This window comes from Triturus cristatus, chromosome 3_1 (genome assembly GCF_964204655.1).
Source record: "Triturus cristatus chromosome 3_1, aTriCri1.1, whole genome shotgun sequence".
Classification (NCBI taxonomy): Eukaryota; Metazoa; Chordata; class Amphibia; order Caudata; family Salamandridae; genus Triturus; species Triturus cristatus.
The window spans coordinates 1,002,212,886-1,002,238,849 of NC_140583.1; the positions used below are offsets into that span (position 1 = coordinate 1,002,212,886).

Here is a 25,964-nt window from a genome sequence, read left to right on the forward strand (position 1 = left end):
CCCTTTCCATAGTGCGTTACACGCAGCCTTTACTAAGGTGAGTTTATGGGTATTGTTCCCATTCAAGGTTTACAGATTAGTTTCTTATGGTAACCCGGACGCGGGTCATGTTTTCTTGGTTTCCACCAGTTAACGTTACATTTTACCCTCTCTGGGTTGGTTTAGATTTATGGGTACGGTTCCCCTACACAGGGTGTATCTTTTAGTTATGTGGTCCCATATTCATTGTTATAGTCTTAGACCCTTTCATTAGGGTGGTTTTTAGGGTCATAATCCCGAGTTTTTGTACCTCACAAGAGGAGTGAAGGTTTGCTTTTTGTCATCTTCACAATGTAGGTGAGTTTCCTATGCTAGGAACTTTGCTTTTCATTTGTTCCCTTTCTTTAGGGATTGTACTATAGAGTTGGTATGTGTCGGATGGGTCCCATGCTTTTCAAGGTCATTCCTACTCAGGATGTGCATGCATGGGAGTTAGACTCAAATACAGTGGCAAGGTGGTTACCTTTTGTCTAACGCAATGACACTTTCTCATTTTTGTTTTTGGGAGAGGATGGGTTGTTGTACTCAATTTTTACAATTGTTGTATATTATCCGTTCTCTACTTTGAATGGTTCATTATCTCTCGTGATGTTCTTATTTGCACATCACTGGTTTTGATTCATTCTTTTCTTGGGTAATTTTGCTATGTTTGAGACTTGGCAATATGTGCTTTGTGCGGGTTTGTTCCCCTTTTGCTATACGCTACTTATTGTCTCAATCTATTGTATTCATTTTATTACAAGTGTATTTTCTTTTGTGTATGGCTTGCTCATATTGCATTGTTGCATTTCCATGGTACAAATGTCACTTTTGTTTTTCATTTTAAAAGAAGGGGGATATGTTATGCCCTGCATAGTATTTTCATATCTTGCAGTTTCCCAGTTCTCCTGCTGTTCAGCCACAGCGTGTGTTTGGAGTAGAATGTTGAGAATGCTGTGATGCATAGAACGTTGGGAGTCTGACTGGGTGAGAGATGACAGTTACAGATGGGCTGAGCAGCAGGCAGGCTGCTCCTGGTGGGGTTTGATACCACAAAGGTGTTTGCTGTGACATGTTACCAAGGACTGACTACTGGGCTAACCTACATTACCTTATCCTGTTACCTGTACTACCTGTTTGATGTACCTGTGAGCCATCTTGCTGTACAACTGGAATAAAGGTACTAAAAGATCTTACACGGCTAACAGCGTCTACTTCATGTAAGAGTACAACAGAGTCTCAGCGACGCTGGGTGCGTGTGCCCTGTTGCAGTGTGATCTTCGTTATCGCCATCGGCCCGGACCGGCATCCCCAGAGGAGCTGTGCCGCCGGCCCGAGCCCGCTGTTGCCAGAAGCGGGACCACGAAACAACTCCGTCGGGGGAGGACCCGAGTTCCACTGCCTGGAATCAACCAAGTCCCATCGGAGGCCCAAGTCGCGATAGGAGGAGAGGAGAGCGAGGTCGCAACCCCCCCAAGTAACGTGTGTCGCCGCCTGGGGCGGGGTCCGGGCTCAGAGAGAGACTCTCTTGGTCTCTCCCATTCTTGCAGCGCGAGCCTCTGCCCAAGCTCGTATTGCGGCCCGTACTTGCCGAGGAGTGGCAGTACTGGGGCCGGAGTGTGGAGCTGCACTTTGGTTGACACCATACCCCTGTTGGGGGCATATGTTGGTGGAAGCTGACCGCGAGCCAGTACGAGTGGCAGAGAGACCGTCTAAAGCACCGTGATCGGTGCTGGAGTGCATTACGTATTGCATAGTTTTTTGGGATTACGAACTGCCTGATTGTTGTTTTACGCATTGCATTATTTTGGCATTACGAACTGCTTGATCGTTGCATAACAAACTGCATTATGTTTACATTGCGGCCTGATTCTTACTTTTCGAACTGCATAGCATTGCATTAGGTCTGCATTGGATCATCTAGAATTGCTCATTAATTCCGCCAGAACCTACAAGGGCTGGCTGGCTTAATAACCGGCCAGGAGAGGAGGAGCCTAGCGCGCAACCAAGATGGCCGCGTAGGTGCGAGGCTCCCGAGGACCTCCGCAACCTCCTACGATTATCCTGAAATTATCCTGCCCTGGATGAGGGGACTATGTTGGTGAACCTGAGCTGAGGTGGCACCCGTTTCCCGCTTCCGAATCGGACCTCGGACACCGGAGTGAGCACCGATTGAGGTTTGCGGCCTTCCCCTCGCCGGACCCCGGATTTGCGCTGTGGGGTGATCCAGTGACAAAGTGAACAACAGCGGCAGGCAGGGCCTGGCGACTCGCGTACCCCGCACTTTCGCTTTCACACCCCCTTGTCGTCTCTGCGAGGTTGGGTCGCGGAGCCCTTGGTGTTGGTGTGGCCTTGCTGGGAGACCCTGCCTGCCTGCAGGCTGTGATCCACCCCGCTGCTCTGAGGGGGCCCCCCCCGGAGCTCGTGGCCCTGCTTTCCTGCCCTACACGACGTGTCTGGTGCGACTGGGAGACTGGTGGCCATGGCCACGAAACAAGATGGAGACCGGGCAAAGACCAAATCGACCCGGCGTGGCGCCGTCCATCAGGCCAACAGTATGGACCGCTATACCCTCCAGAAGGGATCTTCCGATGGACCGCGCAAGTCCCCTGAGAGCCCTCCTGATGCCCCAGACCTGCCCGCAGATCTGACTCTGCGAGATGTCATGGGCGCCATTGCCGAGATGAAGGCCTCGGTGGGCCAGCGGTTTGATACACTGGCGCAGAAGATCGACTCGGTCCTCGTGGATGTTGGCCTGGTGAGGGCCGATCTTTCCAAAACCAACGACCGAGTAGATTCTTTGGCCCACACCGCATCGGGCCTAACGACAGATGTGGCGGCCTTGCAAACAGAGGTGCGCCGGCTTAGTCAGGCGAGTGCGCTTATGGATCGACGCCTGGAGGACTCCGAGAGTCGGGCACGGAGGAACAACATCCGCATTATCGGGGTGCCCGAGGGACGCGAGGAGGCGGCGGCGGATCTCTTTGTGGAGGACCTGATTGCTACCCATCTCCAGCCACGGGGGCTGAGCAAACTCTTCGCTGTGGAGAGGGCCCACAGGGTTCCCGGGGGAAGGCCGAAGGTCGGAGCCCCTCCGAGACCTCTCATCGCCCGGATTTTCAATTTTCGGGACAGAGACGCTATCCTGCAAACCTCCAGACTGCATGGACCGGTCAAGCTTGACAATATGGAGGTTAATTTTTATCCTGATTTCACCCCAGCGGTCCAGAAGCAGAGACTGAGCTTCCTAGGCGTCAAACGCCGTCTTCGGGACCTAAACCTCAAATACGCCATGCTCTTCCCAGCCAAGCTGCGAGTGGAGGTGGATGGTCGCACGCACTTCTTTGATCGTCCCGAAGCGGCCGGGGACTGGCTGGATACTCTGCCCGGGGATCGTGATCGGGGGGTGGTGGGGGGGCGGCGGGGGGAGACGGCACGCTGGATCGGGACTGAGGGTCTAATATTGGGCCTCACTCTGGACGAAAATGATGCCACTTTCGATTCTGCGTCAGTTTTTGTAAGTTCCCCTCCTATGGAGGTTGTGTTGGGTCTATTGGGGGTTCTCCCTCCTCCTCTAGGGGGTCTAGTTAGTCTAACTACATATGGGGCGACAGGCACACTGCACGTTGGGGGGGCTGTTCGGGCTCATGCAGGGGTGCAGGGAGGGGGGAGTTCTGTTGGGGTGGGTGGGTAGGGATGGGGTGTTGTTCGTTTTTATCACAAGGCAAACGTATTTTTGTGTTAGTTCTAAAGTGCTCTCCGGGGGACGAATGATGGCTTCTGTATATGATGGGGGGTAGGGAATTAACTTTGTTGTCTTGGAATGTGAATGGACTGGGGGACAGGATCAAACGAGGTGTGGTCCTGCAGTTTTTGAAGCGAATCTCGCCCGATGTAGTCTTTCTGCAGGAGACACACCTCATTGGCAACTCCTTCTGCGCCCTCCTTCTGCGCCATGAATCGGCGTGGCTATCGCCTAGTGGCTCACTCGGGCTTCACGTCTGGCTCAAGGGGTGTGGGCATCATGGTGAAGAACTCGCTCCCGTTGGAGATTGATGAGGTGCTCCACGATGACCGGGGACGTTACACGGTCTTGGTGGGAAGACTGGAGGGCAAAGTGGTTGTCTTTGTGTCAGTATACATCCCACCGGGGCTGCAGTCGACCATCTTTGCGGACCTTGGGCGCCTTCTCCTTGGCCTTCCGGGGGGGCTTTTAGTTGTGGGGGGGTTTTTAATGCGGTGGTATCTGGGACTGTGGATCGTCACCCCCCTAGGGACCTCCCCCGGGCACAGGCGTGGCTACCCGGCCTCTTGGATACATTTGGATTAGTGGACTGCTGGCGTTTAAAACACCCCACGCAGCTGCAGTACACTTTCCACTCGGGAGCCCATGGTAGTCTCTCACGACTAGACTATGTCCTTGTCCCGGCGGCCTATGTTGGGAGGGTGGGAGAGGTGTGCCATTTGCCACGGGGTATTTCGGACCACTCCCCGCTCCTACTGCACTTTGATGTCTTTCCGAGGGGTGAGGGTAGGGTGGTCCCAATCAATCCTTGGTACCTGCGCGACCCCACCATTCGCGCTGAATTGATTAAATCCCTTCAGCGCTATTTTGATGAGAATGTGGGGTCCGTGCCTTCGGCTGTACCGCTATGGGAGGCCTTCAAGACAGTACTCCGAGGGGAGGCCCTATCCCTTATTTCCCACGCCCGGAGGCGCGAGCGGGAGGAGGTGACCCGGATGGAGGCTGAAATAGCCGAGTTGGAGGGTAATTTAGAAGGTGGGGTGACGGATGCCGCATTACATGTCCTCCAACTCAAGCAAGCGGCCTATAGGGCCCTCGTCACGGAGGCGGCCAGGGGCCTCAGTAGAGAGCAACAGGGGCGACTGTATGATGTGGGTGATAAGGCTGGTAAACTTATAGCGTGGTTGGACAAAAAAGAGAGAGCGAATCGTGTGGTCCCGCTGATTGAGAAAACGGATGGTGTGTGTGTAACTGAGCCAGAAGAAATCGTCTCCTGTTTCGCGGATTATTTCCGTGGGGTGTATTCCCCGGTGTCTCCCTGCTCGGAAGAGGATTCCCGTGCCCTGCTCAGTGATATCGCGCTGCCGTCCCTTTCCGGGGATGACAGGGTGTCGTTGGACGCCGCTCCCACCTCCGACGAGATCGCCCTCGCCATACGCTCGGTCGCTTCCGGCAAGGCCATGGGTCCGAATGGTCTCCCTATCGAGTTGTACAAGTTGCGACCGGATACGCTGGCACCCCACCTCCGGGCTATGTTCCTGGCGGCACACTCGGTGGGCTCCCTCCCGCTGGACCAGCGTCTGGCTACAATCGTGGTCATCCACAAGGAGGGGAGACCTCGGGACCGGGTTACATCCTATCGGCCCATTTCGCTACTGAATGCGGAGCCCAAGATTCTCGCCAAGGTACTGGCCAATCGGCTGGTCGGCGTGGTGGGCGATTTGGTTCATCAGGACCAGTCTGGCTTTATTCCCCATCGCAACACAGCCCTTAATCTGCGGCGTTTGCACGGTGTGCTCGCACGTGCCCCGTTCATACGGGAGCCGGCCATTTTGGCGTCTTTAGACGCCACCATGGCGTTTGACACGCTTGAATGGCCATATATCTGGGCGATGCTTGCGAAGTTTGGATTTGGCCCAGGGTTCATCAGTTGGGTCAAATTGCTGTATTCGGGCCCATTGGCGCAGGTGGTGGTGAACGGAAGAGTATCGGCTCCGTTCGAGCTGGGCCGGGGCACACGGCAGGGCTGCCCCTTATCGCCGCTCCTCTTTGCACTTGCCTTGGAGCCCCTGGCGGAGTGGCTGCGGTGGGAGCCTTCCATCCGTGGTCTCCGCTGGACCCCTGAGTATGAGGACCGCGTATCCCTATACGCTGATGACATCCTCTTGTACCTAGCTTCCCCACGTAAATCACTCATAGTACTGGTTGATGTTTTGCATTCATTCGGTCGTAACTCCGGTCTGGTCATCAACTGGGCTAAATCGTGTGTGTATGTTCTCTCCGGGGAGGCTCCTATCCTCCCGCGGGGCTGTCCGATCCAGGTCGCCCCGCAGGGATTTAGGTACCTGGGTGTCTTCATTACTCTGGACCCGGAGGCTCGGTATGATCGGAACTTGCTTTCCCCCCCCCCCCTCCAGCGTTTGAAAGAGGATGTCGCGCGCTGGCGGCGTTTGCCGCTTTCGCCGCTCGGCCGGGCGGCATTGTTTAAAATTATGTCGCTGCCGCGTTTCCTGTACGCGTTGTAGAACACTATGGACCTCGTCCCAGCGAGCTACTTCCGCGAAGTGGAGAGTTTGCAGCGCCGCCTGTTCTGGGACGGGAGGCCACGTATTGCCCTGGCTAAGCTGACGCTCCCATGGTATGACGGGGGGATTGCCCTCCCGGATATTAAACGGTACTATTGGGCCTCCCAGCTAGCTGCGATTAATCAGGGCCTATATGGGCCCGCCTTAAACCCGGCGTTTGAAATGGATAGGATGCTACTTCCAGGTGGTGACCATAATCGAGCGCTCTACTCTAGCGCGCCCGACGCTCGCCTAACGGGCCCCACGCGTGTCATGGTGCGAGTGTGGCACGCGGCCAATGCAGCTATGGGGTGGAAGGACCGTTTGACCCGGGCGTCACCACTATACGCGTCTGAGCGGTTGGGCTCCTTGTGGACCTCGAAGGGCTTTGAGAAGTGGGACTTAATAGGCATTAGCAAAGTGGGGGATTTCTGGACGAGGGGAGGATTTAAAACGTTCGAGATGCTGCAGACGGAATTTCAGTTGCAGGGCAGCGAGTACTTTCGGTATTTGCAGGTCCGGCATGCGCTGGGCTCCGTCTTTCCGGACGTTGCCTCCATCCCGGAGTGTTCCCCCCTGGAGGATAGAGTGCTGGATGGACACGTCCCTGACAGCACGATCTCACTGATCTACAAAAAACTGATCAACGACCGCTCAGACTTGTTGACTGCCCTTCGTGAGGCTTGGGTAGCCGATGGGCTGGAGCTGGACGACGAGGACTGGATCTCCGCGGTGGCCTCCCCGAAAGAGGTGGCCATACCGGCCCGCCTTCGTTTCGTCCAGCTCAAGATACTCCACAGGGTCTACATGACGGGGCCAAAGCTCCTGCGTATGGGCTATGCTGAGGACGGTTTGTGTAAGCGTGGGTGTGGTGCGCTGGGGACTTTTCTGCATATCTTGTGGGAGTGCCCGGAGGTGGAGGGGTTCTGGCGTGGTGTGCATGAGGTGCTGCGAGTGGTCACGCATGTGGCGCTGTTGCCCGAAGCGAGGAGATGCCTGTTGAATGTGTGGGAGCCTACCGATTACTCGGTGCCGCAGACGTGGTGGGTGACTCTGGGGTATATGGTTGCCAAGCGTGATGTTGCCCAACTGTGGGGATCCCAGAGGCCCCCGACTGTCTCGGCCTGGAAGGAACATATGGATTGGTGCATGTTTCGGGAAAAGGTGGTGTATGTGGCGAGAGGTAAGCCTGCGACATGGGTGAAAGTATGGGGCCCCTGGGACGCCTACCGCGGGGGAATCTGTGCTCCACCGTTATTGCCTGATCCGTCGCCGGCCCCGTCCCCTTAGCCAACTCATCCCCCCGGTACCTGGGCATTAGGTGTACCCAGCCCTAGTTCTGATCTCTCCCCCCTCTTGAGATTCCTATGGATGGCTAGGATCCCCCCTCTAGGGGAGCACGTGTTGCTATTTCCGATTGAGGATTGCCTTGTGGGTTTGTTTGTATTTGTTGTTCTTTAAGTTTAAAATGGAACCGTATAGTGGGGTCTGGATAGTGTGGCTCGCAACGATGTTACCTCCTGTGCATGCTCAGCCGCAGCACCATGTGTTTTATAAATGTATATCGTATGCTCCTTTCATTGCTAGCGGCCGGCCGGAAGGTTGTACGCCCATATTTGTATATTTTTGAGTCTTGTAATAAACGGTTTCAAAAAAAAAAAAAAAATAACCGGCCAGGAGGAATATTACAAATACGCATATGTTGGATTTGTCGGGCAGTCTCTTTTTAAATAAAAACTACTTGTTTTTTTAATGAAATTCTTGTGGAGTCCATTTGTGGTGTCGTCATTGGGTTGCTGTGAGCATGGTTGCAAATACTTTATGCACTTGCCTTGAAGATAAGCCTGGCTGCTCGTGCCAAGCTACCGAGGGGGTGAGCAGGGGCTATCTTAAAAGGTGTCCTTCCTTTCCCTGACTTAGAAGCAAGGGTCCCTATTTAGCCGAAGGTACCTACCTCAGCCAACTAGAAAATCCCAGTTCTAACAGTACTCTATTTCCTAACACATTTTTTCAGCTAACTAATTCTTTTTACTGGATGGAGCTGTTTTCGTCACAATTTGTGCTCATATTTGCATAGTTAGCCTTAGCAATGGTGGTCGGTCGCAGATGTAGCGCGTACCTATGCTGAAGATTGAGGGATGAAATGAAGCATGTATTAAAAAAAATATTATTTTAATGTGACCCTGTCCCTTTTTTCCCCGTTATCCAGGTGGCTCCAAGTCCGCGTCCCTGCACTGGACAGCCGAGAGGGCAGTTAGTGTTATCTTGCTGGGCCTGCTCCCTGCAGCCTACCTGTACCCTGGTGCAGCTGTTGATTATTCTTTGGCGGCAGCACTCACTCTCCATGGCCACTGGTAAGTCCGGAGGAACTGACTGTTTCGCTTCTGTGAGCTTTCTTTGGGTCTGTAGATGGTTTGGAGCTCGTGTAGCAGGGTTTTGTTCATTCCGGCGTAGAGGGCGTTGCCGTAGTCCAGTCTGCTGGCTATGAGTGGGTGGGTGACGGTCTTTCTGCATTCGGGGGGGGGGGGGGGGGGGGGGGAATCCACTTGAAGGTTTTGTGGGGGATGCGGAGGGAGTTGAAGCAGGTGGAGGGGACGGTGTTGATCTGGCGGGTCAAAGTGAGAGAGGAGTCTAGAATGATGCCGAGGTTCCGGGTGTAGTCCGTCGGCGTGGGTGGGTTTCCGAGGGCATGGGGCCACTAGGAGCCATCCCACACAGTGAGGTAGGGGCCGAGGACGAGGACCTCTGTCTCCGAGTTAAGTTTAAGGCACCTGTCGCTCATCCAGGCTGCAACGTCTTTCATTCCTTCTTGGAAGCGGAGTCTGGTGTCTTTGGGGTTCTTCGTGAGAGAGAGGATGAGCTGGGTGTCGTCGGTGTAAGATACTGTGCTGAGCCCATGCTGTCTGACGAAGGCGGCGAGGGGGGCCATGTAGATGTTGAGGAGCGTGGGGCTGAGCGAGGATCCTTGGCATACTCCACAGTTGATCTCTGTAAGTTCAGAGAGGAAGATGGGGGTCTGATCCTTTGGGTTCTGCCGGAGATAAAGGAGCGGATCCAGTCAAGTGCGGTTCCTCGAATACCGGCGATGTGGAGTCTAGCTGCAAGAGTGCGGTGTGAGGCGGTGTCGAAGGCTGCAGAGAGGGCTAGAAGGATGAGGGCCGCAGTGTGGCCCTGGTCGAGTAGCATGCAGATGTCATCGGTGGCGGCGAGGAGGGCGGTATTGGTGCTGTGCTTGCGACGAAATACAGACTGGGAGGAGTCGAGGATGGCATTCTCTTCAATGAAGGTGGTCAGCTGGGCGTTGATGAATCTCTCGGTGATTTTGGCTGCAGAGGGAAGGAGAGAGATAGGCAGGTAGTTTTTCAGGTCCGTCTGGTCGGCCAAGGGTTTCTTGAGGAGGGGCTTGATCTCTGCCTGGTTCCAGTCATCTGGGAAGAGGCCAGATTCGAGGGAGGCGTTGATGGTCCGGCCTAGTTCGGGTGCTATGGCGGCGGTGGCTCTGTGGTAGATGTGCAGAGGGCAGGGGTCAGTGGGGGCTCCTGAGAGGGTGTTCTTCATGGTTGTGGCGGTGTCTTCAGTGGTGGCAGGTTTCCAAGTAGTGATGGTCGGCTGGTTGTCTGTGGTGGAGAGGGGGGTGGTGTCCGGAGTCTGTCCGCTGAAGTTGACATAGAGGGCCTTGATTTTCAGGTGGAAGTACGAGCTGAGCTTGTTGCAGAGGTCCTGAGAAGGTGAAACGTCTGTGGCTTCGCTGGGGGTTTGATGAACTGCTGTATGACGTTGAAGAGTTATTTTGCGTTACTTGCTTTGGTTTGGATTTTGTTCTTGTAAAGGTCCGCTTGGTGGTGTAGGAAGGTGGAATCTGACTGCATGGTTACCCCCACTTTTTTCCTGGTGTTTTGCTGGTTTTTGACCAGTCTGACTGGGATCCTGCTAATCAGTTTATCTGCTTCTCCATAAATTGGTTGTGCATGTACTTTAGGTACACTCCAGATTGGATTCTGGGGTACCCTTATCAGTCTCTAGTATATGGTATACTATGTACCCAGGGCATAGGTACCCCAGAGGTCTACCAGGGGCTGCAGCATGTATTATGCCACCCCTGAGAGACCATTCAAACGGACACCACAGGTCTGCTACTGCAGCCTGTGTAAGGTGGTGCATGCACCCCTTACCTAGATATAAGTTCACTATATCTATTCTAAATCACTGCACATATAAACCTATCAGTCACCCCTATGGCAGGCCTTATCAATCCTGAAGGCAGGGTGCTGGGTTTTATGTGAGAAGGTGCCCATGCATGAGCAGAGCCCCTCTGCAGCCTTCTAAACCTATTTTCCAGGGTTGTTTGTGATGTAGCCAACCATATATATTTAAGTGCATTATAACCTCGCTGTAAATGCTAACTTTAAAATGGCTGCATGAAAAATATCGTGTTTGGTGTCAAACACCTTGGAATCGTACCTTCCCGCCAGTAACTGGCGGGGAAGGTATGATTCCACCCTTCTAGAGGGACTTGTGTGAAACACTGGTACACCCGGTACCAGCTTTCTCGACCTGGGTATCACAAAATGGATGCTGCCAGCCACAGACACGAGTCTGCCCTCCTGCTGCTGAGCCAAGCTCGAGGAGGGGGGAAAGCTTCACAATAGGTTTCCTGTCACAGGAAGGTGTGACCACCTCCCAGACAGGATTTAGTGTATTGGGGCTCGGTGGGTGCATTCTGAGAGTGCTTTGAAGTCTGCACTGGGGGCACATTTGGTGTCCCTGTGCATAGTCCAGTTCAAACCGGTTGCAGGAGCCATTTGGTCCTGCTGTGGCGCGAAACTGGACAAAGGACATGGATGTAGCCACCCCTCTGTCCTGACCCTCCCATAGGTGGGTCCCCAGAGTTTGTCCCACCCCTTCCTTGGGTATAAAGTAGGAACCCCGGACTACAGGACTTTAGATTTTACCTGGATTAAACTCTGCTACAGAAACCAAGTACTTCGACGATCTACACTATGCTGGATGACTGAAGAATCTCCCTTGGAGTAAAGGAGTTACTCCCCTGCAAGGCAGGCACCTTTAATGCATCTGACTGGTTTGCATCTCATGAGCTCCTAAGGACTCTGAAGATTTCTGCAACACAGGAGGTGGGTTCCCGAGCGTCCCTGAGGTCGATCAGTTCTCTCAGCAATCGTGAGACCCGTATCCCTCGTGGGGACCGTGCAACCCGAACCCCAGTGCACCGTGTACTTTTGCAGCAGCATATGCGTTTCAGCGATCCCTGAGGCTGTGCTTTGGGCTACTTGTAGTCCTGACCCCAAGCAGTATTTCCACCGAAGATTTCCAGCCTACACTCCACGGGTGTTCCGTGGGCTGCTATTTTGTGAATCAGCCCGAGGTCCCTTCGTGATCCCTGGTCCGTTGGCCTGTGGGTCCTTGTGAAGGTAACTGACTTTCAGTGGGCTTTCATGGTTGCTCCAGACGTTCCCTGACTCTCCGTTGCTTGGAGAGTCCCCAGGACCTTGCTGGTCTTCACCAAAGCTTATTTACTCTGCCCGATTGGGTTGCAGTTGCCAAGGCTTGTTGGTGTTCAATCCGGACACTAACCCCCCAGCACTCGACATCCTTCATGGGACAGCTCACCTCTGGACTTTGGTCGTCGTCGACATCTCCTGGTCCCCGTGGCTGCAGAGTCTAGCATCGCATCATCCCACCTGAAGCACCCGACATCGGTGGGCATTCATCTATCGTGCCTCAGGTCACCCTGAAGTGACCCAGAGTCTGTCCCCTCTGCTTTCAGGTTCTCCTCCCCTCGGATCCAGGCTTGGATCCCACAGGACACTTCATCTTCCAGGCAGCAGCACTTTTTCGCATCACACCATTGAAAACGACGAAGGTTTCCGACACCACTTGACCCCTATGCAACCGGCTCCTCTGGGATAGGTAACACGGGTATCTCGGTACTCTCAAGGGTGCTTGCCTTAGAACCTTCTATGTTCCAAGGGGTTTGCTTAAAGTCCTCTCCGAAGTGTCCTTAATCTTTAAAATTCCAACTGCGACTTTCCCATAGGATTGTACAGAGCTCCCGCCTGTGTGCACACACTGCACCCGTCCTCCGTGGGTCCCCTGTGTCACTACTTTGGGTGGTTCCTTGGGGTCCCAGCGATTCTAAGTGCTCTAGGCACTGTGTCTAGTTAAGTCGTGGTTGTTATACCACTTTCTTAGTATATGGTTCCGTCTCCCCCCTGGAGCCCGCTGTGTATTGTGCTATTTACTGTCGTTCTAGTGATTTTATATTGTGTGCTTTTTGCTCCAATCTCGTAAAGAGGTTAGTAGAGAGTGTTAGTAATAGATACATATATTTTATATATCTCTTGTTTGGTTCTCCCTTCATTTGGTCATTCAGGAGGTTCTGATCTGGTAAAACAAGCTGCTTTAAAATCCTCCGAGACTTAGCCTGAAGGCTGCTCTCCATAGCTACCACTAGGATAGCTTTCAATAAAGGTTGTCTTTAACCTAATCATCAATAAGGGTTGTTTGGACTGGTACAAGGTGCCCACTTTAATTAGTGGACAGCATATACCAGGCCAACTTCTCACAGGTGGCTCTTATGCGCTGGTGGTATTCATTTATGGCATTCCTGCAGTTGTTCTGGTCTTCGGTGGTTTTCCTGTTCCGCCAAAGTTTCTTGTGGCGTCTGCAGGAGCGCCTGGCTTCTTGGAGGTCAGTGGGGAACCAGGCGGCCTTCAGGGGGCGTTGCTTGACAGGGTGGAGGAGGGGTGCGAGCTTGTCTGCGCAGTTAGTGATCCAGCGGTGTAGTTATTTGGCTGCGGAATTGGCGTTGGTGGTGGCGGAGGGGGTCGTGGAGGAGAGTGGTGTTGAGGTGTTCCTCTGTGATCTTGCTCCAGTTCCTCTGTCAACAGGGTGTGGGGTGGGTTTGGGTGCAGTGGTGGAGTTAAAGGTGAAGTGTACGCAGTGGTGGTCTGTCCAGAGGGGCTGCGTGGTGTGGCTAAAGTGGATGTTTGTCCCTCCTGCGAAGATGGGGTCGAGGGTGTGTCCGGCTCTGTGGGTGGGAGTGGTGACAAGCTGCTTCAGTCGGAGGTTGTCAAGGAGGGTGGTGGAGTCGGGGTCGCTGCGGTTGTCGAGGTGGAACTTCAGGTCTCGGATGAGAGTGTAGTCTGTGGAGGCGATGGCGTGGGGTGCGACGAGGTCGGCAATGGTGGTGGCGGAGGAGGCGCGAGGGCTGGGGGATCTGTAGACTAGGGTCCCGCTGGTTCTGGGGTTGGTTCGGATCTGCAAGTGGAGGTGGTCTGTGTTGGAGAGGGGGTCGTTCGTGCTGGAGGTGGAGAATCGGAGGGAGCTCTTGTGTGTGATGGCGAGTCCTCCTCCTGGGCGGTGGGGGTGGGCATTTCTTTGGATCTTGTATCCATCGGGGATGTCGGGGGACGAGGTGGCTTTGGTCCATGTTTTCATGAAGAAGGCAACATCTGGCGAGAGGGTGTTGAGCAGGTCCCAGATCTCCGTGGAGGGAGCGCACGTTGAGGAGGATGCACGTCAGGGCTTTGGTGGTGCGGGAGTCCGGCCTCGGTTCAGCAGTCGTGGGGTGGTTGATGCTGAAGGATTGTCGGCAGTGTCGTCAGGAGAACTGGCCGTGGTTGGTGGTAGGCGTCGATCTATGGCAGTTGTTGTCTTCCGGGGTTGAGAGCGAGGAGGGCAGCTGAGTCATACCTGTGGATTGCAGGAGGACCAGGGTCCCTGGCGCTGGCTGCGGTCGGGTCGCTGAGGGGCGCAGATGGACTTGCCACTGGTGCACCAGCGGCGTGCCCGATGCGCAGTGGCTGCCATTAAGTAGGTGGGGAGGGAAGCGCAGCTGGGAAGCGTGAACCGGCAGGGGGGGAGGGGCCGCTGGGAGCAGCGGCAGGAGGAAGAGCAGAGAGGAGGCAGAAAACAGGCACGAGGGGTACAGAAAAAGTAGGCAGAAAAAGGCACAGAGACAGATATGGACACAGAAGAGACAGAACAAAGAAGAGGCACAGGGACCGAACCAGACTACAGCGGCCAGCAGCCCTGGCGGTGGCACTCAGGAGCGAAGCTGCGGGGGGAGAGCAGGTCCCTGGCCAGGCGGTCAGAGGTCTTGCTCACACTCACTCGCAGCGGCCACCATTAAGTAGGGGAGGGGGAGGGAAGCGCAGCTGGGAGGTGGGTACCGGCAAGGAGGAGGGGCGCAGGTGCAGCAGCGGTGGGAAGGAGAGCAGAGAGGAGGCAGAAACCAGGCACGAGGGGGACAGAAAAAGTAGGCAGAATAAGGCACAGACCAATACAGGCATAAAAGAGACAGAACAACAAAGAGGCACAGAGACAGATCCGGGCACATAAGAGACAGAACAACGAAGAGGCACGGGGACCAAACCAGACTACAGAGGCCAGCAGACCTGAGAGGTGGCACTTGGGATCAGAGCTGCCGGGGGAGAGCACGTCTCTGACCAGGCGGTCTACTTGCCTCTACTTTGGTGTAGGAGAAATATTCTTGACGTTCCATGTTTTTTGCAACATTTATTTGTTGAAAACTTAACAGTACAGTGTCAACCAAAGAGTTAGGAGTACATCGAGGAGTATGTGTTGAAGAAAGCACATTAAGATACAGTGACGTTAAACAAGGTGCAGCACTGGGGTCGCAGTGGAGTACACAGACTGCTAGCATCAACTGCACAAAATATCAGAGACCAGACTGCGGTGGGCAGATGTTGATGACACCCGCATTGTGTAGAGGACGCCTCTTCAACAGTTTGTTGCACTCTCTCGGCAGGCAAAAGAAGCGCTTCGGGGAGATTGGGGAGTGAGGGTAGGGAGGCAAAGTGGGAGGGTGAGTGCATGCAGGAGACATCAGTGGTGTGCATGCCTCCAAAAAGTCGACCAGCCTCCCCTGGTCCACGTGGCCCGTACCCTGCTCCCCCGCGTGGCGCACCTGAACCCCCGTCCCCACTGGGCAGGAAGTCAAGTGATGCCGCAGCACTCGTACTGAAAGGGCTCCATGTGCTTTAAAGATGTGCGACTGGTCATTCAGCCTATAAGTGGGTTTCTCCTGGCCCACCACTCAAAATATAGTTCAGGTAGCCGTATCCGTAAGTGAGGGGAGGTTGGGTTGTCGCCAGGGACGAAGTATACATCTATTCTTCATATTTCAGTCTACCGTAGGCAAAAGCAGATGACTGGATCAACTGAATTCTCTTTTTGTGATTTCCATTCATTAGGTGTTAATTTTAATTTAAGAGCCATTTGTATAGGGAAGCCATGTGCACTGATGCATTTTTTCGCTGGTGCATGATGCGCAGATGTAAAATTATCCATCAGAAGTGACATGGACAATGTAATTTTGTGAAGTTGTTAATTGCTGAGTGAAAGACAATATTTTGAACTTTTTGGCTTTGTTGTTGATGTGAACTGAGCCAGTGGGCCTGTCTATGGTAAAAGTGAATGTGTCAGCAGTATACCTCGCCTTCTATTGGGGTGTGTGAATGGGCTTTAGTGTATGTGGTTTGATGGGTTTTTAGCAGTTAGCAGATTAGGGGGCTGAGTGTGTGCTAGGCGCCTCTCGGTCTCTCTCATGGCTAAAAGCCTGTGTTCCTAACTTTCGAATGAGTGTGAATTTTGCGGGTAGAGTGATGTTTCACAGGGAAATTTCGGCTGCTGAATAGCAATAGCTCGATTTTTAGTTATTTAATTTAATTTTAAAGAAGTTATGTCAAAGTCAATAGGAGCCCTGGACCAGCTCCACCTCAGGACCGTACATCGCCATCCCCATCCCCCAAGGATACAAGATCTCCAGGAAGGACAGCCCAGGAGAAGGAATCGCCATTGTCCACAAATCCAGCCTCTGCCTGAGCACAATTCCCGACGAGCCCACAGAACTGATGGAACACCTTCACTTCAAGAAACTGACCAGCCCCACCGCCACCCACCGAGGAGCCCTCCCTACCAACCCCGCGGACCCTTCGCCAACTTCATCACGAACATCATCTCCCCGCAGGCCATCGCATCTACCAACTACACCCTGCTGGGAGACCTCAACTTCCACCTCGACAACCAACTGGACTCCAACACCACATCCCTCCTGGACAACCTCCACAACATTGGACTCCGCCAGATCGTGACCGAGCCCAAGCACTCAGCAGGACACACCCCCTGCACTACAGGAAACTCCATCACCTTCAGCCATACCACCGAACTCCCATGGACTGACCATCGTTGCGTCCACTTCACCTTCAGAACACCCACCATCCACAGACACCAGCACCTGCTCCCACGAAGAAACTGGACCAAAATCACGACGAACAGCTCACCTCCTCACTCAACAATTCCACCCCAACCATTGTGGAAAACGACGACCCCAACACCGCAGCCCGAACCCTGCATAGATGGATCTCGGACAGCACCAACACCATAGCCCCCCTCAAGAAAAACAACAATACCCACGTGTTGGACTTGGCCCTTCTGGCAGGTTCACCCCTGAACTTTTTGCTTTTTATTGGTGACTTGGTGTGGTGATTTTTGGTTTCTGCGCACTTTCCCTGTGTCCCAGGGTAAAGTGCGTGCACACTCTGAGTGCATGTGGTGAGATAGGCCTGCCCTCCCATAGGAATGCATGGGGAATGTATGTGTCCCTAGTAGTTCCTGATGCGTGGGGTGTGCAGGCCCGAGTTTGGTATGTGCGGACTCGTGGGAGTGAATGCTGCGCGATGATGTGTGCGGCGTGCATGTACCTAGTGTGGAAGTGCCACTTCTAGAAGTGGGCACTTCTGTGTGCAGTGTGTCTGTCGCGTGATTGGCTGGTCGTGTCATGTGACGGGCTAGGGATTCCCCAGAGTCAGGATGAGTCACCCAGTGGTGAATGGGGAGATCAACAGCTAGATGGGTGGGAGGAGTACACCTGGGTCCTGAATAGGACAGGGTTTTCCACACACAATGCTGGCCCCGTCCCCTGCGGTGCGACTGACGACCCTAGCCCTGCCAATGAATAGAGTGAGGGGCTGAGCACATCAAGGGTGCTCCCCAACCAGCTGCGACTGGTTTTCCCCCTCACCCTGAACCCAGAACAAAGGGATTTGGTGTATAAAAAGGGGCTGTGTCTACTTACAAAATGTTCTTGTTCTAACTCGAATCTACCAGGGGCGTGCTGCTGCTGGGGCCCAGGGGAAGGCTTGCCTCCCTGGGCCCTGCCCAGCCCCTGGATGCCCTGGACGCTGAAGGACTTCTGGGACTATTCTTTTTGCCATTGCCCCTTACTTTCTAAAGGCCTCTTTGCTGGGAGATTTTTGCTCCCTTTCTTTATGCCTCCAGGACTTGTGACCTAGCGCCTGAAAAGCGCTATCTTTTCCCCCAGGAAGGAGGAACATGTGGGCCTTGGCAGTGCTGGGCAGCGATCGCCGCCGAGGGAATCCCGACGTAGGGATTCCCCCGTAATGCTGGTCTCGCGGGTGCCCACCCCGCTGCCTTTGCGTTAATTCTATGCAGGTGCCCACCCTGCGTCTTCGTGCTTCAGGAGGGATACGGGTGCCTACCCCGCTTATGGAGTTATGTAAAAATGACGGGTGCCCACCCCGCACTTTGCCCGCCAAAGAGATCACCGCCGCGGCCCGAGCTGCATGTAAAAACGGCCGCCGAGTCCGCGGCCCGCCTGGTTGTGGGCGGGGCCGCGGGACGGAAGCGGAAGTGCCTTCATTGTCCCCGGAGCCTCGCAGGCTCCACCAGAGAAGTCCCGGTCCCGAGATGGGGGACCGGGCGAAGACCGGCGCCTCCAGGGACGGAGCTCTCATGTGGTGAGAGAGCCCCCGCCATGACCGCCAGTGCCGGAAGTCCCGGCCCCAGAAGCGGGACCGGGCAGAGAGAGAGAGAGAGAGAGCCGGTGAGTGAGGCTGCCTAGGGGGAGGGGGCGAGGTGAAGGCACTAGTGCCGGTGCTGAGCGGCCCCGCTTGACAGTGGGCCGCTCCAACATGCCCTCCCCTGTTTGTGTGTGCCAGATGAGGCACATAGTCTGAGCGGCCCCGTCTGCAGTGGGCCGCTCCAACGATTGATGTTTTGAGCCCCAAGGCTCCAACGAGGCGGGCAGGGTCCGTATTGTATTTCTAGAGCCCCGGGTGGCCCTAGCGATGTGGGGACAGAATTGCCTTGAGCCAGAGAGGCTCCAACCCAGCATGGTTTGCCCAGAGCGCACCAGTGCGCCCCACAGTACTTTGGGGCAAGCCCCTTTTTCTATATTGGACCACCATTATTTTAGGAGCCCGTGCGCTCCATGGGGGACATGTCATTTTCGAGCCTAGGTGGCTCCAACGTTGGATATTGTCTCAGGGGCTAGTGAGAGCCCCTGCTTACTCTGTGCCTTCCCCAGCTGCGCAGCACTTAGTGCCAGCTGCAGCGTTTAGGCCCTGCTTTGTCCCCAGCTGCCCAGCAAGTAGTGGGCATCTGCGACGTTTAGGTTCTGGCGCAACCTGGACTCTAATATGCTTTTGGGTGCTAGGAAATGTACGGTGTAGTATGTTTGGCGCACCCTGTGTTCATGCTTTTGGTGCTAGGAAAAGTACTGTATATAGCATGTTTTGCGCACCCTGTGTCTTATACCTCTAAATGTGGTTATTTCTGCCTAGAAGGTTGTTTTACCTGCTTAGGTTGATGGTAGGGAGAATGTACTTCCCTGTGCGATGTGCGCCCCTAGTATAGTTATACCTAGGTGGTTAGGTCTAATGAGTTAGACCAATGAGAATTGCATAATGTGATTTATGCCCCTGTGATAGATGCAGGATAGGTTTTATACCTGATGCTAGTGTGATGACGCTGAGGTCATTATTGCGCCAGTAGAGACTGGTTGTGCTCTACAGTTACTTTGTGTTATGTTCTACATTTACTATTGGTGATTTGTGCTAAGTTCTAAAAGTGCTAATTCCTGACAGTGGTCCATGTGGCCCTGTCCCCTGTATATATAATCCCTTGTAAATTCTGCCCGTGCCTGTTGGCACATTGTAAAGTGTGTGTTTTTATCTAATGTGTTTTGTATAATACAAAGGCTACTTTTATAGAATACCTTGTGTGGAGTTTCCTTTGTGGTGGGCCTTGGGTGTTGTTGCTGGGTGCGCGCGCAAACGCTTTACACATCGCCTCAGAGATAAGCCTGACTGCTCGTGCCAAGCTACCAAGGGGGTGAGCAGGGGTTATCTTTGGCGTGTAACTTCCTTGCCCTGACTAGAGTGGTGGTTTCTGCCTGGCTTTGGCGCAAGCCCTAGCCAACCAGAAATCTCATTTCTAACACCGCGCCAAGTAAGCCAGATGGTTTAACACCGAACTTCGAGAGTCCAGATACACTTGCCGCCACCTCAAAAAGGCCTGGAGGAACACCAAATCCACAGATGCCCACAACAACTTAAGTCGCCACCAACGCTCCCCATCAACTCATCAGAAAAACGAGGAAAAAAGCGCTTAAAGACAGGATCTCCACCCACGTGCACAACAGCAAGAAACTCTTCAGCATCATCAAGGAGTTTGGCCAACCCACCAGCGAGTCTACCGACATCCCTCCCTCAAAAGACCTCTGCGACAAAATCAGCACCCTTTTCCACCACAAAATCAAGAGCATCTACAACAACTTCAACGAAGACGACCAACACATTGAACCCTCACCAACCACCCCGACACCCAGAAACCAGCGATTGACAACTGGACAGCCCTCACCACCGAAGACACACTGAAGGCAATGAAGTCAATCCACTCAGGGTCCCCCACGGACCCCTGCCCCCACCACATCTTGAACAGAGCCACCAACACCATCGCACCCAGGCTCCGCCACACCATCAACTGCTCCCTGGCGACAGCCCCGTTCCCCCGATGACTGGAAACACGCCAAGGTCAACCCCCTCCTAAAGAAACCCTCAGCGGACCCCACCGACCTCAAACTACAGACCCATCTCCCTGCTCCCGTTCCCAGCGAAGTCATCGAGAAAGCCATCAACAGTCAACTCGCCACATTCATTGAAGAACACAACATCCTTGACTCCTCCCAATCCAGCTTCAGAAAAAACCACAGTACCGAAACTGCCCTCCTCGCCGCAACAGACGACATCCGCACCCTACTGGACAAAGGAGAAACAGTAGCCCTCATCCTCCTCCACCTCTCAGCGGCGTTCGACACAGTCCCTCATCGCACCCTAATACGCAGACTCCACGACGCAGGAATCCTGGACAAGGCCCTTGACTGGATCCGCTCCTCCCTCTTCTCCCCCCCCCCCCCACCCCCCTCCTTTCCTCTTAGACCCTACACCTACCACCTGCAGAGTCCCCTAGGGCTCCTCCCTCAGCCTGACGCTCTTCAACGTCTACATGGCTCCACTCGCCCCCATCGTCAGAACCTACGGACTCAACATTGTGTCATATGCAGACTACACCCAACTCTTCCTGTTCCTATCCAACGAGCCCAACACCGCCAGACACAACTTTCGAGAAGGCATGGAAACCGTCACCAAATGGATGAAAAACAGCCTCCTACAACTAAATGCCAACAAAACAGAAACGCTCATCATGGGCCCAAACCCCATCGCCTGGAGTGACACCTGGTGGCCCCTCCGCCCTCGGAAACCCGCCAACCCCCACGAATCATCCTGGACTCCGAGCTCGAAATTAATCACCAGATCAACTCAGTCTGGTCTTCCTGCTTCCACACCCTCCGCCTCCTTCGTAAGACCTTCAAATGGATCCCCCGCGAACACCGAAAGACTGTAACTCATGCCCTGGTCACCAGCAGACTCGACTACGGCAACTCACTCTAGCCGGAATAAACAAAAACCTCACCCGCAAGCTACAGAACATCCAGAACGCCGCCGCTAGACTGGTCCTCAACTTGCCAATACACTGCCACATCTCCCAGTACCTGCGCACACTCCACTGGCTCCCCGTCGAGGTGAGAATCCCCTTCAAGATACTCACCCACACACACAAGGCCCTCCACGGCACCGGACCAGCATACCTAAACAGCTGACTAAAATTCCACGCACCCCAAAGGACCCTACGATCATCCCAGCTCTCCTATGCCGTGGTCCCCGGAACCAGGAAAAACCAGATCGGGAGGACGCTCCTTCTCCTTCTTCACGGCCAAAGCATGGAACGCCCTTCCGCTCCACCTCAGACAGACCACATCGCTCCCCATCTTTGCAAGAAACCTCAAAACCTGGCTCTTCGACAGACCTCTTCCATGATGGAATGGATCCTGCAGTCCCCCGCCACCCCTAGCGCCTTGAGACCCTTACAGGTGAGTAGTCACGCTTTAACAAACCTCTGATTGATTGAGCCCAGCATGCTTCTATTTGACCCCCTAACGTCTTGCACCTAGTAATATATTTGTACCTGTATAGCAATAACCTTAGCATGGGATTCTTAATTTAACATTACACTGCCAAATTAAAGAAAGAAGCAATTATGATAACTTTTAGACACCTGTACAAGCATTAAAAATATATTTTTTTTAAAAGCTGCATCAGCGTTGTTCCAAAAATCAATAAGCACTGGCAAAGCCAATAAGTCTTGCCTATGCAATAGCTATTGGCTTTGTCAATGCCTTTTAGCCATGTTGTACAACCGCATGGCTGGGAGGGAAAAAATCAATGACTCAGCCAGCATTGACCACGAGGAACAGTGATTGGTTTTCTTAGTACTAATTACCATGCAGGTACTTGTACCTTTACCATACAGGTTAGTATTTTTTTTTTAAATAGTTTTTTTATGGTAAGAAAAATAAAGTGATTTTAGTATATAAGGATGAGGTAGGGTGATTTATAGTGTCTAGGGAGGTAAAGGGGATTTTAAGGGTCTGGGGTGGGTACAGGTAAACGAGGGGAAGGGTGAAAACTAATACTGTAAAGTGAGAATGTTTACAGCTTAATCATCAAAAAAGCTACAAGCGGCCAAAATGTATGTTTTGCAAATTGGTCACATGGGACAGAGTTTTGTTATTGTTAGTTGTTTGCATTCAGCTCTTGGAAATATCGGGACACGCGACCTTCAATCCTGATGGATTCAAGATGTCTTGCAAGTCAAAGCAACAACAAAAAAAGCGCTTGCAATGCTGTCTGGCATTTTGAAAGTCGGAGCTATTGGTGTTGTAAATGACAGTTTTTCTGTGATATTTTTTGGTTTCCAAGCATTTAACACTGGTGCTCTGTAACATGAAGCACTGGCAAAGCAAGTAGGTCTGGCCTATCCCTTACGGTGCCTTGATGTTTCCATCCATGCTCCCACTCATTCATCTGTACATTGAATTCTCACTTATCATCCATGCAGGTCAGTCAAATCTAAATTTAACCTCCTTACCAAAGAGCATGAATACTGACTTTTTGAAAAGAGAATAATTCTACAGTCTGTTTTGAGCTATTTATACACTCTGTAATGCAGTCAAGCATTCGTAATCCGGAGTAAAAATATACCGGATATTGGAGTCTTTTTAGTAACAAAGAATGCTCTAATTATTTGGCTCAGATAAATTGTGAGGTCACCCTGGTAACGTGTGTAACTCTTGCATGGATAGGAGACACTGCCCGGACATGGATCGACATCCGCAGCACTGAACAAAAAAATGTGCAGAGCTTGAAATAAGCCTAACAGAAACATGCAATGCACTTTGTGCTTGTAGTCTTAGTAGCACAACTCCAGACTGAAAATCCCAGAATGCAATGCAATTCATTTTAAGTTGTGCCTTCTGCAACTTCACCTCTACTGTAAAAAATACAGCCCTGTAAAGCTGCCAGCATCCCATCATCCAATTATGTCTGTATGTGATTGCACTGGACAAGCACATAATAAAAAAGGTAAACACAACTACAAATCCCACAATGCAGTGTTCCTGGCAAAAAAAACTGAACTGTGTAAATGTAAAACTGTTTAATTTGTTTTCCACTTAGCACATTTTCCTTACAAGGAAACTACATAATAAGATTAGCAAGAGAGTTCTGAGCCGCCTGCAGCTGGAGAAACCACTCTTTACCTTGATATATGGATTCTCTAGTTTACCTTCCGGCCATTGCTGCATTATGTTTTCAAAAACAGAAACCTCCAAAAGCAACTGACTGACGTAGGAAGGAAAATATATGCCCTTGTGCAGCTATTTGTGTGTGAGGCTGCAGTATCTGGTAAATGGGAGTATTGTTTTTTTACACCTATCGGTGTCAGGAATGGAGTAGCTCAGAAAACTCCCTTGGTTACGCGGATACCTCACAAGGAAAGAAACGTGCTGCATTTTGTTTTTGCTGTACAAAGAATAAAAGTTGTGCATTACTGTTATCGGAAGAATAGTTAAACACGTGTTAGAAATTAAAAGCAACTCAACCGCAACTGTAAACCAACAACCGACCTCTGAAGATATTTTAATATAGCCTTATAGCCCGCTGGCTATACCGGCTATTAAAGGCCCGCTCCAGTGTTAAAGGCCCGAGCCGAAGGCTAGGGAATTTAACAAGGGAGCAGGACTTTAATTGCCGGTATAACCCAGCTTCAAAGGGCTATAAGGCTATTAGAACATTCTGCCACTAGAGGGCAGAATGGTCCAACAAATAAAACAAAGGCCTCTCTGAGGTCGAGGGGTTTAAATTCCCCTCTAGGAATGTTGCTTTGCGGGCCTTTATCGGCCGGTAAAAGCATGGAGCACTCCGTTGTCTTCAGTGGAGCTCCCAACATTCCAATGTTCTATAAAGTTTGTATGCAGGCAACTAAGAGCGCAATACATGCAACAGTAATGTAAAGCTCCCAATGGACCATAATCTTAGCGCTTTTAAAACTTAAAAGGCTGGCACTAAATCAGTTCCTTATATATTATTTAAGCGCATGTAAATTAGAAAGCAAAAAAAAACTTTGAAAAAGCAATCGATATTGGGAGAGATTTCACAACCTGCAGAAACCACACGGGTAAAAGATTGCAATGTAGATCGAGGACAAATGCCCACAGGCGAGAAAGCAAACTAGAGCACTAAAGAAGACGAAGCAGTGTTGGGGGCGGGCATGCACTGTTTGGGAGGGGTAAAGTGGTGTGGGGAAGGGCATGGCAGGGGGAGATTAAGAGCGGCACTGAAGTGGACAGCTTTCAGTGCATAAGAGGATTGCTACATAAAAGCAGCACACAGGGTACATACTGACTGCTGGTATCAGCACAGGGCCCTACATGATAAACCGCTAAATTTGAGTAAAAAAACCCATATTCTCACTGCACCTCCCCGCTGTCACTTACTTAGCCTGTTTTCTGTGCTAGCCTAGATCTTCACAAATTCAATCCCCTTTTGTGAGTATTTAAAACCGAAACTTAGGTTTGAGAGTTAAGAATAGCTGTGGTGCTGAAGAAAAAATCACAGCCGCGTGGAAGGGCTGATGTGGTGTGGGGAACAGCACCGGGAGATTAGGAGCAGAACAGCCGACTGTTGGGAACGTGTTTACCTGTCACGAGTTGTCACGAGCGGAGCTTTGTGTTCCAGCTCGTGACTGACTCGTGTTGTGGGGAGGAATGTTGATCTTTAAAACAGGGTGGAAGGTTGGGCATGAGTCTGGCGGGTGAAACGGCATTGTAATCTTGAGCTGGTGATATGCAGACGCGTTGAATAAACCTCCGCGTATTTTCACAATTCTTTGTTCGTGTTTCCTTCATTATGGATTTCCCACTTCCTACACTGACGACGAGCGGGATGCTTAACCACAATTAAGTCCGATCCGGAATATATTTAAATTGGAAGTTACGATTTCATCGGATTTTTTTTTTTTCTTTCTTCAACGAGGAACTTGGGAACTGTGAAAGGAAAACGGAACTCTACTTTTACCTGTATTTGTCAAGGATTCGACCGGCAAGCCTGTCACGGATGAGAATTCGCCATCATTTTCTAGCGTATGAAGGACGCGCGCTGACGTAAGCACAGTGCGTCAATATACGTTGGTGAGATTTGGTTTGTTGGTTTGTTTCCTGGCAACTACCGGAGTCATACATTCAAGGACGGAAGTTAAAGCGAGCGCAGCGCGTCAATATACGTGCATGAGAGTAGCTTCGTTTCTTAGCAACTATTGAGACACACCTTTCTTCAACGAGCCAACGTCATTTTCGGCAAGCACCACGTCATATTAGACGTTTCACCTCCTCGTTTCCTAGCAACTGCAAAAAAGACTCACACTGTGGTTCGCTTATACGGAAAGCAGATTCGAGGGTAATACTTACTACTTCGGTGACACGCACACCGTGTGTCATTCATATTGTTGTAATTCCTGGAACAAAAAATTGTTATTACATGATTTGGTTGTTTATTTTGTGTTGTCCTAACTAATACAGGCACACAACAAGCACAAATATTAATTTATATAGTTGTTTTAACTGTTTTTTCTGTTTTTTTATGTTTTGTTTTATTTTATTATTATATTCGCAATGTCTGGCATTGTTCCTCCTCCATCATTCCTATCTTCTCCAGGTGATCCTCCGATGTCTTGGGAAATATGGGAACCTGTCTTCTTAGCTTATGTTGAAGTGTTAGAGGGTGAGGAATGTGAACCAGAGAGAAAACGTTCGCTTTTGAAACACTGTTTAGGAGGGATTGCTTTGAAAGAATTTAAAAGTCTACCTGCACTGATTAATCCTGGCAACATTAATGTGT

At 52.0% G+C, this 25,964-nt stretch overlaps 1 protein-coding gene across 1 annotated transcript in view; it reads left to right on the plus strand.

Annotated features, from left to right (window-relative positions):
• Window positions 1-25,964, plus strand: part of SDHD (succinate dehydrogenase complex subunit D) — a 74,113-nt gene that overhangs the window by 34,140 nt on the left and 14,009 nt on the right. The window contains exon 3 of the mRNA XM_085645701.1: window positions 8,537-8,681. Within this exon, the coding sequence (XP_085501827.1) occupies window positions 8,537-8,681 (145 nt within the window). The remainder of the gene's footprint in view (window positions 1-8,536; window positions 8,682-25,964) is intronic.